At 38.7% G+C, this 11619-nt stretch overlaps 1 protein-coding gene across 1 annotated transcript; it reads left to right on the top strand.

Moving 5' to 3' along the window:
• Nucleotides 1–494: 494 nt before the first annotated feature.
• Nucleotides 495–11178, top strand: LOC146703203 (dnaJ homolog subfamily C member 7-like). The gene is made up of 14 exons (XM_085466348.1): nt 495–600; nt 3432–3520; nt 3930–4054; nt 4164–4277; nt 4404–4478; nt 5527–5645; nt 5728–5881; nt 6590–6754; nt 6892–6983; nt 7078–7151; nt 7239–7385; nt 7666–7821; nt 9742–9816; nt 9903–11178. Exons 1-14 carry the CDS (start codon nt 530–532, stop codon nt 9938–9940), a joined length of 1494 nt encoding a protein of 497 aa, XP_085322474.1. The 5' UTR covers nt 495–529; the 3' UTR covers nt 9941–11178.
• Nucleotides 11179–11619: the final 441 nt, after the last annotated feature.

The raw sequence follows: 11619 nt of genomic DNA, 5'->3' as shown, positions 1-11619 counted from the left end.
GTTAATTTATTTTTATTTTTATTTTCTTTTTTTACTTTTGGTAACATAAAAAGACTATTTTACTTTTAGTATTGCCAGAAAATAACCTACATTTAGACACATTGATATGTATGAATGTTTTTTCGGCACTTCCTAGGAATATTAACGAGCCCACTCCTGGAAAGTGTGTAGGGATGTGTATATATTGTAAATACAAATAAGAGAATTAACACTGATAACAGCAGGGAAGCAAATAATGAAGTTATGAAACCTAGAATAGGACGTGCCTATATACATCCTTCAAAATAAAAGTCCAAACCACCAATCGCACCGAATTCTCATAAATCTATAACATTTTGTTCATGAAATAAATGGACATCATTACTACTACTACTGCTACAGACACGTATCCCGCTATAAGAACTAATAAAACCTCGTGTTGTACATTTTACTGTTTTCTTTTCTTTTTATGGTGACCTATTTTTTTTAATTGACACAAATAGCCATTTCCGGAAATTACGTCAATTCACAGCAGTATTTTCCAGAAAAAATGGCAGCTGTTGACATCGACGTGCCGGTAGAAACAGAGCCACAAATCTGCAACCAGGAGGACCTTGAACGGTAAAAGTATACCTACTCGTCGGGTTTCACTGTGATGCGTGTGTGGAGTGAAAATAACCCGAGTGATATTAGCCGGTTAGCTGACAGAGCTCGGAAACATCAGTTCGGTCACCCCGGAGCCAAGCTAACCGTGCTAGCTTAACGCGACAGCGTTCTTAAATCTTGCTTTTTAGAAATTTCGGGTATTTGCTTTGTTATTGTTTGGGGAATTTACATTAAAAATAAAATTGTGAACTCAAATTAGACAGCCGGGCAGCTCGCCAGATTGTTCGTTAAGAGAACAAAACAAAACCAGGTGAACTGGCGTGCTTTGCCATGGTCAATGTGAGGTATCCGATAATTCACGTGCGCCTAACCCCTTTGGGCGTCATTGAGCTGTATGTCAATATGTGTTTAAGTCTCATCCTTAAAGCATCTTATTTATTGCACACTAGCAGTTCCAGCTTTCATATTCGAGAAACTTCCATAAGAGACTGTCAGGTATGATCAGCAAAAGCCTTCATAACCTTAATTTGAAGTGATTACTTGTTTTCAATACTTTCCCGAGAGGTTTCATGCCATTTTACTGTATTCAAACAGTAACGAGACTATGCCGAAGGTTCTGCACCTAAAGGGAATCGAGCATGAGCGCCTCGCACCCTCTGCTCACCCGGGTGAATCGCATCGGAAACGAGTCATCAACGTGCGCTTTGCACGCAAACATGTTTTTTTTTTTTTTGGTCTCCTTTCGTGCAAGCGGCCTTTGTTGCATTTCCGCTTAAATACACCGTAACGCACCTGCGTGGGATAATAAAAGTACTGTTAGGTGTTATACCTTGTCTGGCTTACGTAACGATGGACTTGAAAGATTAAAATGTAGGATTGAGTGAGACCTGGATTAATCGTACCGTAAATGTAAAATGTGACTTCAGTGTGCGGGAGGAAATTATTTTCAGGATTGTAATAGAAATATTTTTGACCTGTTTTTAAGTTGGGTTTCTTGAACTAAAACTTGTAACGCATTATTGTTATCAAATGGTCGCAAGAGGAAGCTCCGTGGACTTTATATCGAACACAGTAAAGCCACCTAATTCCCTTAATGATTTGCGGGCATATTAATGAGCAAAGTCACTCCGCAAAGCCTAATTTTGCTTTAGTAGAATTATCCTAATATTAAAGTTTGATAGGAAGAAAACCGATTGGGCAAGTAATCCTTGGAAAATCATTTATAACTCTTGTGGCTAAAAAAGTTAAACAAAAAAATAACTAACTGTTGCCCATCGTGTCTTTTTCAGAAATCTAAAATTAATTATTTGGAATTTCAAAATCGGGGATCAAAGTAACCAAAATATTTGGAGCAGTGAAAAAGAGTGCTGGAAGGGTGGAGCAGTGACAACAAAATGGTAGTGAGACAGTGATGATGTGTGGTTTGGAGGCGGTGGCACAAACAAAAAGAAAGGAGGCAAACTTAAAGCTGGCAAGATTTTCACTGAGAATGATCAGAATGTACAGGAATGAGTACACAGGGACAGTTTAGGTTGAGCGATTTGAAGTTAGACACCAGGTTTATTCACGTAATTTAAAATTTTGAGTTGATTCCATTTTCACTGTTAAACTGCAAAAATCCATAGCTCAATTGAAATGGATCAAATTATTCCATTGTTGTTGTATGCCTCCAAGCTTCTTTTTTTTTTCTCACAATTGCAAAACTGTGACGTCAAACTCGGAAAGAATTCAAGCTTTTTCTACATTGTGTAGACTCAGAGATAATACAACTTTTATGTTTTCCCTATATACAGACCATTGTCCAAAAATAAATCAGGAAATCCATTTAAAAAGTAGGTTCTATAAACATCTATATGGTCTTATTAGTATCCATCGCTATGTTGGACTGTTGTTCACAGTTAAGGCATGCAGGTTTTCACAGGAAGATAGAAACGCCACAGGTAGAACTTAAACATAACTCTGGTTTGGTGGGATCCTGGCTTTAACACATCACATACTTCTAAAGCATTTTTTATATTTCATGAAGACATTTAATGGCTTTGCATTATTTCTTTTTTAAAATATAATGCTATCCTTTTTCTAAATGAAGAATAGAATACAGATAATTGATTTTATTTTGAATTTACACCAAATAAGAATTCTCATTTGTGTTTGTTCACTTTAAGTGAAACAACAAACTGCAGACACTATCACTTAAAAAAAAAGACTAAGACTTGTTTCATCTCAGTTAAAGTGGTTTAATATTGTTTGCTTGAGTTTGTTGCATGTTGGGTTTTTTGTGTCTGCATTCTTAGGTGTGGCTAACAAGTGTCGCAACAGCACCCACATTTACTGTATCGGAAAAGTACTTTTATTGTACCTGGGTACATTTTGGGCTACATAAAAACTGCTACATTAAGTCATACATGAGAATCAGTATTGAGTTCTCCTTTAACACTTGGCACTTATGAAAAGACTGCAGCCGGTGAATTTCATGGCTATGTTTAGTACTTGAGCTATCAGTAGTCAGGACTGTATGTACCCAGATCTGCTGTCCTAGTTCTAGGTGAAGCACAGTCGAGTCCTTGTGGACACTTTGCAGGCTGGAAATTCCCTGAAAAGTGAAAACTGGTACTAGAAGAAGTATCACTGTTTTATAGTCAAGGTCATTCATTCAGTTACAGTCAGGAATTTCAGCCATCAGTGGAAACTACAATAAAAAGGTTTATAGGGGGGTTCGGGGGGACAGTAGTTTGTTTAAACGCTTCCTGTATATCTCCACCTTCAAGGGGGAAATTAAGTGGTTTATTAGTTTTCTGGTTTATTGAGTAGTTTTAATTAATTATGTCTTTTTCTCCACTCTCCAGTCTGGCTGAAAGTTTCAAAGAGCAAGGCAATGCATACTACAGCAAGAAGGATTACTCTCAGGCTTTCAACTATTACACCAAGGCCATTGGTGAGTATACTCGGTGGCTTGATTTTAAGTTGTCACATTGTTGACTCTAAACACCCAACGACGCCCACTCGACATTTCTTCATACTTTGCTGTTGAGAAATGCTGCCAGTGAACAGTCCCAATAAAGGCCTGCGGTACAGTCATGCACTGATTGTTGGCACATGATTTTAGTTTGGCAGTGGCTGATTCAGCTGCACACCATCCTGTAATCATATAAGTTGGGACAAAAGAAAAACAAAAAATGGGGAAGTCAGAGTTTACCTTCTTATTTTTATTTTCTGATGATGCTGAAACACTCCAGTTGTCAGTGATGGCAAGCCCAGATGTTGGTCTCTGATATGCACCTGTATCATTTTGTTTTTGTCACATAAATGATTCTTTTTTTTCTTTTCTTTTTTTAAATCTGAAGATGCATGCCCCAAAAATGCCAGTTATTATGGGAACAGGGCAGCCACCCTCATGATGCTCTGCCGCTTTCGGGAGGCTCTAGAAGATTCCCAGCAGGCTGTGCGTCTGGATGACTGTTTCATGAAGGTGAGTTTGAACTGCTTGTGACATATCGAACATCACTTGTATTGTCCGCTTCGCACATCATGCAGTGCACGGTAATGATGTTCTGAGAAATGTCCGTTCCATCTCATAGGGGCATCTACGTGAGGGCAAGTGCCACCTGTCTTTGGGAAATGCCATGGCAGCCAATCGCTGCTTTCAGAAGGTTTTGGAACTGGAGCCGAGCAATAGAGAGGCCCAGCAGGAGGTGGGAAGCTTTAATCATTTTATTTAATTACTATATAAAAACAAGCATTGAGTAGGATCACATGCTGAGCTAAATATTTGAGTGAATCCATTGGTTAGTAATTATTGTTGTTTTTATTAATTTTAGAAAAATAATGCAGCAACACTGTTGGAATATCAGCGGATGGCAGATTTTGGCTTTGAAAAGCGGGATTTCAGAAAGGTAATTTATGCACTTTCTCTTGTTTTTTAGCATTCTTGTAAATTATAAATTGAGTTTTGTTTGCCACTGTATGAGTGTGTGGTTGTCACCAAAACATAAATATGCTGGAAAAGGATTTTGTCATATGTCTGTGTGATTAGATAAAATTTTAGCGTTTACATGTTGGACTTTGCTATTACTCATATTTATATGAAAAGTACAATTTTGACATTAAATGATTATGAAAACAAGAAAATGGGCTCTCATCACAAAGCCTGTGCGTGCGTGCGAGTTTGTGTAAATCCTTTCCTTTTCAGCTCTCCCTAAACACTCAAACTCACTCGCTGTTGAGTACAATATGATTCTAACAGAAAGCCTTCAGGCAACAAAATCTTTGTAGAAGAAACAACTGTCACAGTTTCTGAGGTGAACCTGTGGAAGTATTAACAGTTGCCTCTGTCTCTAGATTACTCAGTGTCACATGCAGACCGATATCGGTGGAATGCGACAATTGGCTGGCGACTCCGGCTAGCTACCTTGCTGGTCGCTGAGGCACGCAAGTCTGCTGCCGCCGGGCCCCTCTCTACGTTCCCATCTCCACTGCAGAAATCCCGCGGTGGTGGCAAGCCAGCAGGGACCGGCAGTTGCACTTGCGAGATGTGCTATAGTGCCAAATCTCAGAGTCAGAGCCTAACTCCGACCGGATGAACCTGCGTCCTCCACCACCTCCACATCGCTTTGTTTTTATTCATTTATTAGATTTTTTTCATATAAATTTTAAAGTTAAAGAAAATCCCTCAGTCTTAAAGTTAAATAACTTGTTTCTTCAGGTAATTAAATCAAATATTGAGCAAAAGAAATTGCTGTTTTTTTTGTTTTCTTTTTTATTTGCCATAATGTTAGCTTATTACAAAGACAACAGCCACTGCGCGCTGTGATGGATGGTGACCTATCCAGTGGATGCATGGATTGTTAGTTTTCACAAAGCTCCAAATATTTCAGTTTTTCCAGTTTCTGAATGTAATATGGGGGTATAACTGTGTAGTATTTGGTTGTGGCCCTGATTCAGGTGGTGTACTGCATGGACCGGGCCTTAGCTTTGGCTTCTGCCTGCCACCGCTTCAAAATCCTCAAAGCAGAATGTCTCGCTCTGCTTGGACGCTATCCAGAAGCTCAGTCTGTAGCAAGGTAAGAGCAGCTGTGATGGACAGTCATTATTTTTTATTCCACTTCTTTGTGCCATTCTTTAAAGCCAGCCTTTTCTTTACAGTGACATCCTGCGAATGGATTCTACAAATGCAGACGCGCTGTACGTTCGAGGCCTGTGTCTTTATTATGAGGACTGCATCGATAAAGCGGTGCAGTTCTTTGTCCAGGCTCTGAAAATGGCACCTGACCATGAAAAAGCCCGACTGGCCTGCAGGGTAAGATTGTTGATAATGCCACCTACAACTCAATGTTTGCAAGTTCTTTTTGTATTGAAGTTCCACAGTTGCAAACTAAGAATGCAAGACAAAGTTAGAGAGGCAAGCTGAGATGGTCTGGACTTGTGCAGAGGAGGTATACCGGATAAAGGATGTTGCCAGGCAGGAGGAAAAAGGGAAGACCTCAGTGGAAGCTTGTGATTGTAGTGAAGGGGGACAACCAGATGGTTGATGTGACAGAGTAGGATGCTAGTCATAGGGTGAGATGGAGGCAGATGATCAAAAGAAGATGATTGATTAAATTCAAGGAGCTTTGCTTTAAGGTAAAACACCATATGACCTTTTTCAAGGTCCTTCTAAATGGGTCCCCATATTTCTTTCTATGTGTGTACAAGCACAAATGTTGTTGACACTATAGACACTTCAGGTGATTATTTTGCAGTCATTTGTGACAAGATAAGCAACCTTGGCCGTGTGTTTACACGGCAGAAGAACAAGGGTACAGAGTAAAGTAGTCGGTGCTAAATTTAAAATATAATCCAAAAATCAGCTTTCAAAGGATGAAAAATGATCTGAGATGTTTTTAGACTTCAAGTTTGCACACAATATGTTTTGAAAAAAACATTGAAAATACAAATAGATTAAAGGATTTTTAAGAATGTTAAAACAAAAGGCCTGAAAAGTATCGGTGCCTTCTTTGCTCACCAGAATGCCAAAGCATTAAAAGCTAAGAAGGAGGAAGGAAACCAGGCGTTTAAGAACAACAACTATGAAGCTGCCTATCAGCTTTACACCGAGGCACTCGCAATAGACCCCAACAACATTAAGACCAACGCTAAACTCTACTGCAACAGAGCCACAGCAGGAGCAAAGGTAAAAGCTTGTTTCATTATACCACAGTTTCCTCTCGTTGTTAGCTATAATTTGCTTAATATTAGTAATCGTAGTATTCTGGGTCTTCTGGTTCTTTGTATCCTGTCAGCTCACTGTCATTATCTCTTCATCAACAGCTGAAGAAAGTTGATCAAGCCATTGAAGACTGTACCAGTGCAATCAAACTAGATGACACTTACATCAAGGCATACTTAAGAAGAGCTCAGTGGTATGTTACAGGCATTCTGAGTCAGTTTTCCATGCTTTGTGTGTTTCGTTGTTCAGCATTGTAAAGTTTGTGTCTGACCTTGTGTTACCTGTAGCTACATGGACACAGAGCAATATGAAGAGGCCGTACGGGACTATGAAAAGGTTTATCAGACAGAGAAAACCTCAGGTGAGCTGCTCTCCTTGTTTTCCTAAGCTCTGATTGAATTTAATGTTCAGTTTTTCTCACATGGCTTGCATTTCTCTTTCCCTCCAGATCACAAGCAAATGCTGAAGAAGGCACAGATGGAGCTGAAGAAGAGCAAAAGGAAAGATTACTACAAGGTGCTCGGGGTCGGGAAGAATGCTACTGAGGACGAGATCAAGAAAGCGTATCGCAAACGAGCCCTCATGCATCACCCAGGTAGCTGTCCTAGTCTTTCCACACAGTTCACACTAGTACAGCTCACAGTAATCAGGGCTCTGCCTAGAGTATTGGTCAGATTTAAGTGCAGTGTGCACACAGTAGGTCAAGGCCTACCAATGACAAGACAACGCATCACTTTTTCTCTGTGCTTTACACATTACAATAACCAGTGAATTAGGTTAGGATCATGAGCCAGCTGAGCTACAACATCACTTAACAGTTGAGTCTCACTTATCTCGAGGATTTATTATAGACAACCGTTGAAATTGTCTTGCAGACCGTCACAGTTCAGCAACACCAGAGGTGCAAAAGGAGGAGGAAAAGAAATTCAAAGAAGTGGGTGAGGCCTTCACTGTCCTCTCCGACCCGAAGAAGAAGGTCCGCTATGACAACGGGCACGACCTGGAGGATGACGGCTGTTTTGATGGCGGAGGTACATTTATATTCCCTCTGTGCTCTATCGGCTTTTGAAACGGGTGCATCTAAAGAGAAGAGTAACCCAGAAGATATTTTGACCTGTCATAGTGGGAAATAGCAGTGGCTTTGTCATTTATTATAGGGCATTTGTTTGTACTTGGGTAATTAATAAGACCAATAGATCTTTTAGACCTAGTAGGAAACCCAGGAGATCATGATTGTCTGAACGATGGTCGTGTTTACATTTGAAAAAGGGCAAAAACCTTTTTAAGGGTTTTGGGTTTTCTGTAGACTTCATATATGATTATTGCCCAGTTTTACATGAGAAAGTTCCAAGATTTTTTGGGATCTCATTTAAATTAAACACTGAGACATGTCAACACAGAAAAAAAGTACAAAGTACAATTTAATTTCCATAATTTAGTTTCTAGAAACTCATTCCATGTTTCCATGCAGCAAGTCCCCGTGTCCCTGACTTGCTGTCAAACTGTCAAGACCTAATGGGACGCTTTAACAGAACACGGGCAAATTTTCATACATTATTAACCATTTTCTGCAATGTCAGTTAAAATGTCTGCTTGTGTAAGAAGGCCTTTTATAATGTGGCATCCCATGACAGTCCCTACAAAATCAAGTGTCAGTCGCCTTTAGGTGATGGGACTGAGTGATATGGCTAAAAAAAACAAAAACTTTGTATCTCAAAACTAATATCTGTGTGCCTAAGAGAAACTATAATATATACTACAAAATAAAATCGTTAAGTTTATTGTTAAAGTTTTACTACTAATTTTTATCATAAAAACCTTGTTTCTCAACTAAAATGAACAAAATATTTAAATAATTAAAAGAAATGGTGTAAAATATGTGAGAAGATGTGCGGAGACGGTGGAGTGCTGGCGAAGTCCCTTGGCTTTGTTGGCCGTTGTTATTGGAAGTGAATGACATACTCTCCATCGCCAGTTTATAAGAAGCTGCAGCTGTCAGCAGTGATTGAGTCGCTGAAATCAGCCGCAAAGCAGCAGTAAAGTAGTAAAGCTGATTGGTCCAACTCACGCAAAAATTTTCAACCTTTTCTCCTCCAGAAAAGGAAATAAGATGCATTTATAGCCAAAATGCAGACAATTACAACATGTACGTGCTAATCCACATAGAAACTATGAATCAGCTTTTACAAACACGGTTATTATATATATCTTCCACCTCAAATAGGTTCCACTGTTTCTAAGTCTCATCTTAGAGCATCACTGTATGTGATTAGAAAGCTGTGATCCAGAAAGCTGGCTGTAAAGTTTCAGAAGATATTAATTGTTTTGAATATTTCTCACAGAATACAACAAAGAGCAACATACCTTGTGAAAAAAGCAGAAGTCCAATTCATACTGTGACGTACACGATTTATCAGCAGGCTGAAATTACTGGCTGATACTGGCTAATTGCTGATCAGCTGGTATCACATATATAACAGCTGAGATGGAAGAAACCCTTTGACAAGGTTAGGAGTGTTGATGTTGCAGTTTGTCCACCAGAGGGCGCTTTGCAACTTCAAAAGAGCAACAACCAGCTGATCAAAGTAGAACTAAACAAGTAAATGTTTGGGAATTTTTTTGCATTGTGTGTCTGAAAAGGAAAAATATTGGCTGATATCTGATTTTTAAATCGACAAATATCTGTACTGTTCTAATACTGGTTTGCCAGTATGAGGCTGTACATTTAAGTCCAGTTATCTGTTACAGATTGGACCTGTACTAAAAAAATAAATAAATAAATAATAATTTTAAAAAACCCAAAAAAAACCACTTGTAGTTCCTGTTTCTCTTTAAATTATATGTGCAATATATCACATAAATTGTTTTCCTTCCTGTATTTCCATTCTTTTCCCATCTTTGGCTTCCTTTTATCCTCCATGTTAACCTTGCTCTACTTCCTGTTTCTACAGATTTTGATGCAAACAACATCTTCAGGGCTTTCTTTGGTGGCCACAGTGGAGGATTCACTTTCGATTCCAGCCCAGGTACGTTTTCTCTTCACTCCATGGTTTTTATATATACATAGGTTTATTGAACACTAACTGAATATTTGTTTTGTGATTTATTACAGACTCTGGACCTGGAAATTTCTTTTTCCAGTTTGGCTAAAGCAGTGGAGCATACACTGGACAAAGTCAAGTCGGACCCACAGTCACCTCATGATGCTCATACTTATGAGTGTCCTGTTAAAATCTCACTTAAAAAAAATCTTCTTTTGAAATACCGCATACATTCCTAAATTAACTCCCTTGCATTGATGCTCAGCCTTTGAGAAGGATTCAAACATTGATGAAGTCTTTAAAAAGTCTTTTAGATGCAGTTTGCATCAGCTGGGCAGAGCTTGTCTCTATTGCCAAAATTGACATTTATGTTCTATGAAATTTCATGTTGTTAAACTGCCTCAGTCTCTATGAAGGGGATGAACAGTGAGGACATACTGGCCATCATGTCTTGATTATTTTGAGAAGCGTAACGATGCATACGTGTTTAAAGTTCTCCTTGGACTGCACGTCTCTAGTGGAAGAGCTGATGTTCTGTGGAAGTTCAGTGACAAATCTGACCTCAGGACAGCCTGTTAATGACAACGCTGTTCTCTTATGAGTGTGCGTCCAGATTTTACCGGCTCTCTTGCCAAATACAGAATCCAGTTGCAGGGTTTTTATTTCCTCTCCATTCTTCATTGTATATTTGACTCGAATGTAAAACATTATGTGTCCACACATTGTCCTTCAGTCTTCCCTGAGTCTATTTATATTTATTGTACTGTATATCCTAAAGTGTATGCAGCAAAATCCCAGTGATGTTCGTCTTCCTTTGTTTGTAAATGTTTTTGACCCCATCCTTTTCACTCATTTTTCACCTGTCTGAAACGGACCCACATAGGAATACATCCACACTTTGTTTTTGTTTTGTTCTTTTCAAAGCAACTTCACAAACGTCATCCACATGTTGCACTGCCCCATTCAAATTCAAGTGGTGCCTTACTAGAATCAGTGAAGCGTCCTAAATAAATCCACATACTAGTTCAAAAAAAAAGGCAGATGTTACACTTGTATAGCAATTTTTTGGTTTTATGATAATCTGGAGGAAAATCTTTTCATCTTGGACCCGTGTCATCAGTCACACTTTGCTGTCATTCATCCATTCATCAGTACAACCCTTCCCCTACTTGTTCCACCTGTTTAAAGGGGCACTGATAGCTTCCACTGTTAACTGTTCTGTCACTGATGTGTACATTACGTTTAAAAACTTGCTACGGTATTAACAAGACCTTTTTTTTTTTTTCTTCCTTTTTTTTGGACTTTTCTTTTTTAACTGGTAAAATAAAGGCTTGTCTTTTACTGTAATGAGTTTTGTCTTTGACTTTGTTCCTGATGATTACTTTTAAAAGACAGGATATCATCTTGTCCAGCAGGTATATGTAATCACTTTGATCACTTACAGATTCATATCACACTGCATATGAATAATGATTCACTGCGAAAATGACTTTGTTTACAACTCTGGTTTCACTGAGTGCTGAAGTGAAGCTCTGAAAAAAGGAGTGGTGTTAAGAAAGTTCCTCTTTCTTTTATAAGTTTCACAGGGACTTCTTTTTATAACGATCTATAAAAATTGGAGACATTCAAGCTTGTTGAAAGCTCCTCGGCACATTTTAAATCAAATAACCAGCTATAGAATGACTCGAATAAAACCCCCTTTTGGGTTTTTCTTTGTAAACTTTAACCAACGTGCTTTTCACCTTTGTTATTGATTTCAGACTTCCCTGGTAACTCCAAAGGAAGTAA

This window comes from Copadichromis virginalis, linkage group LG8 (assembly GCF_057382275.1).
Source record: "Copadichromis virginalis isolate Kocher_CV1m ecotype Utaka linkage group LG8, C_Virginalis_male_GT1.1, whole genome shotgun sequence".
NCBI classification, from domain to species: domain Eukaryota; kingdom Metazoa; phylum Chordata; class Actinopteri; order Cichliformes; family Cichlidae; genus Copadichromis; species Copadichromis virginalis.
This window is presented reverse-complemented; position numbering and strand designations above follow the sequence as displayed.

What these genes read in the sequence shown, in the direction of transcription:
- LOC146703203 (XM_085466348.1), top strand. Translation starts at nt 530, where the DNA reads ATGGCAGCTGTTGACATCGACGTGCCGGTAGAAACAGAGCCACAAATC. An exon ending in AAAAGCGGGATTTCAGAAAG is followed by an intron (nt 4,479 to 5,526) that starts GTAATTTATGCA and finishes GCCCTGATTCAG; the next exon opens with GTGGTGTACTGCATGGACCG. An exon ending in AAGCCCGACTGGCCTGCAGG is followed by an intron (nt 5,882 to 6,589) that starts GTAAGATTGTTG and finishes TTTGCTCACCAG; the next exon opens with AATGCCAAAGCATTAAAAGC.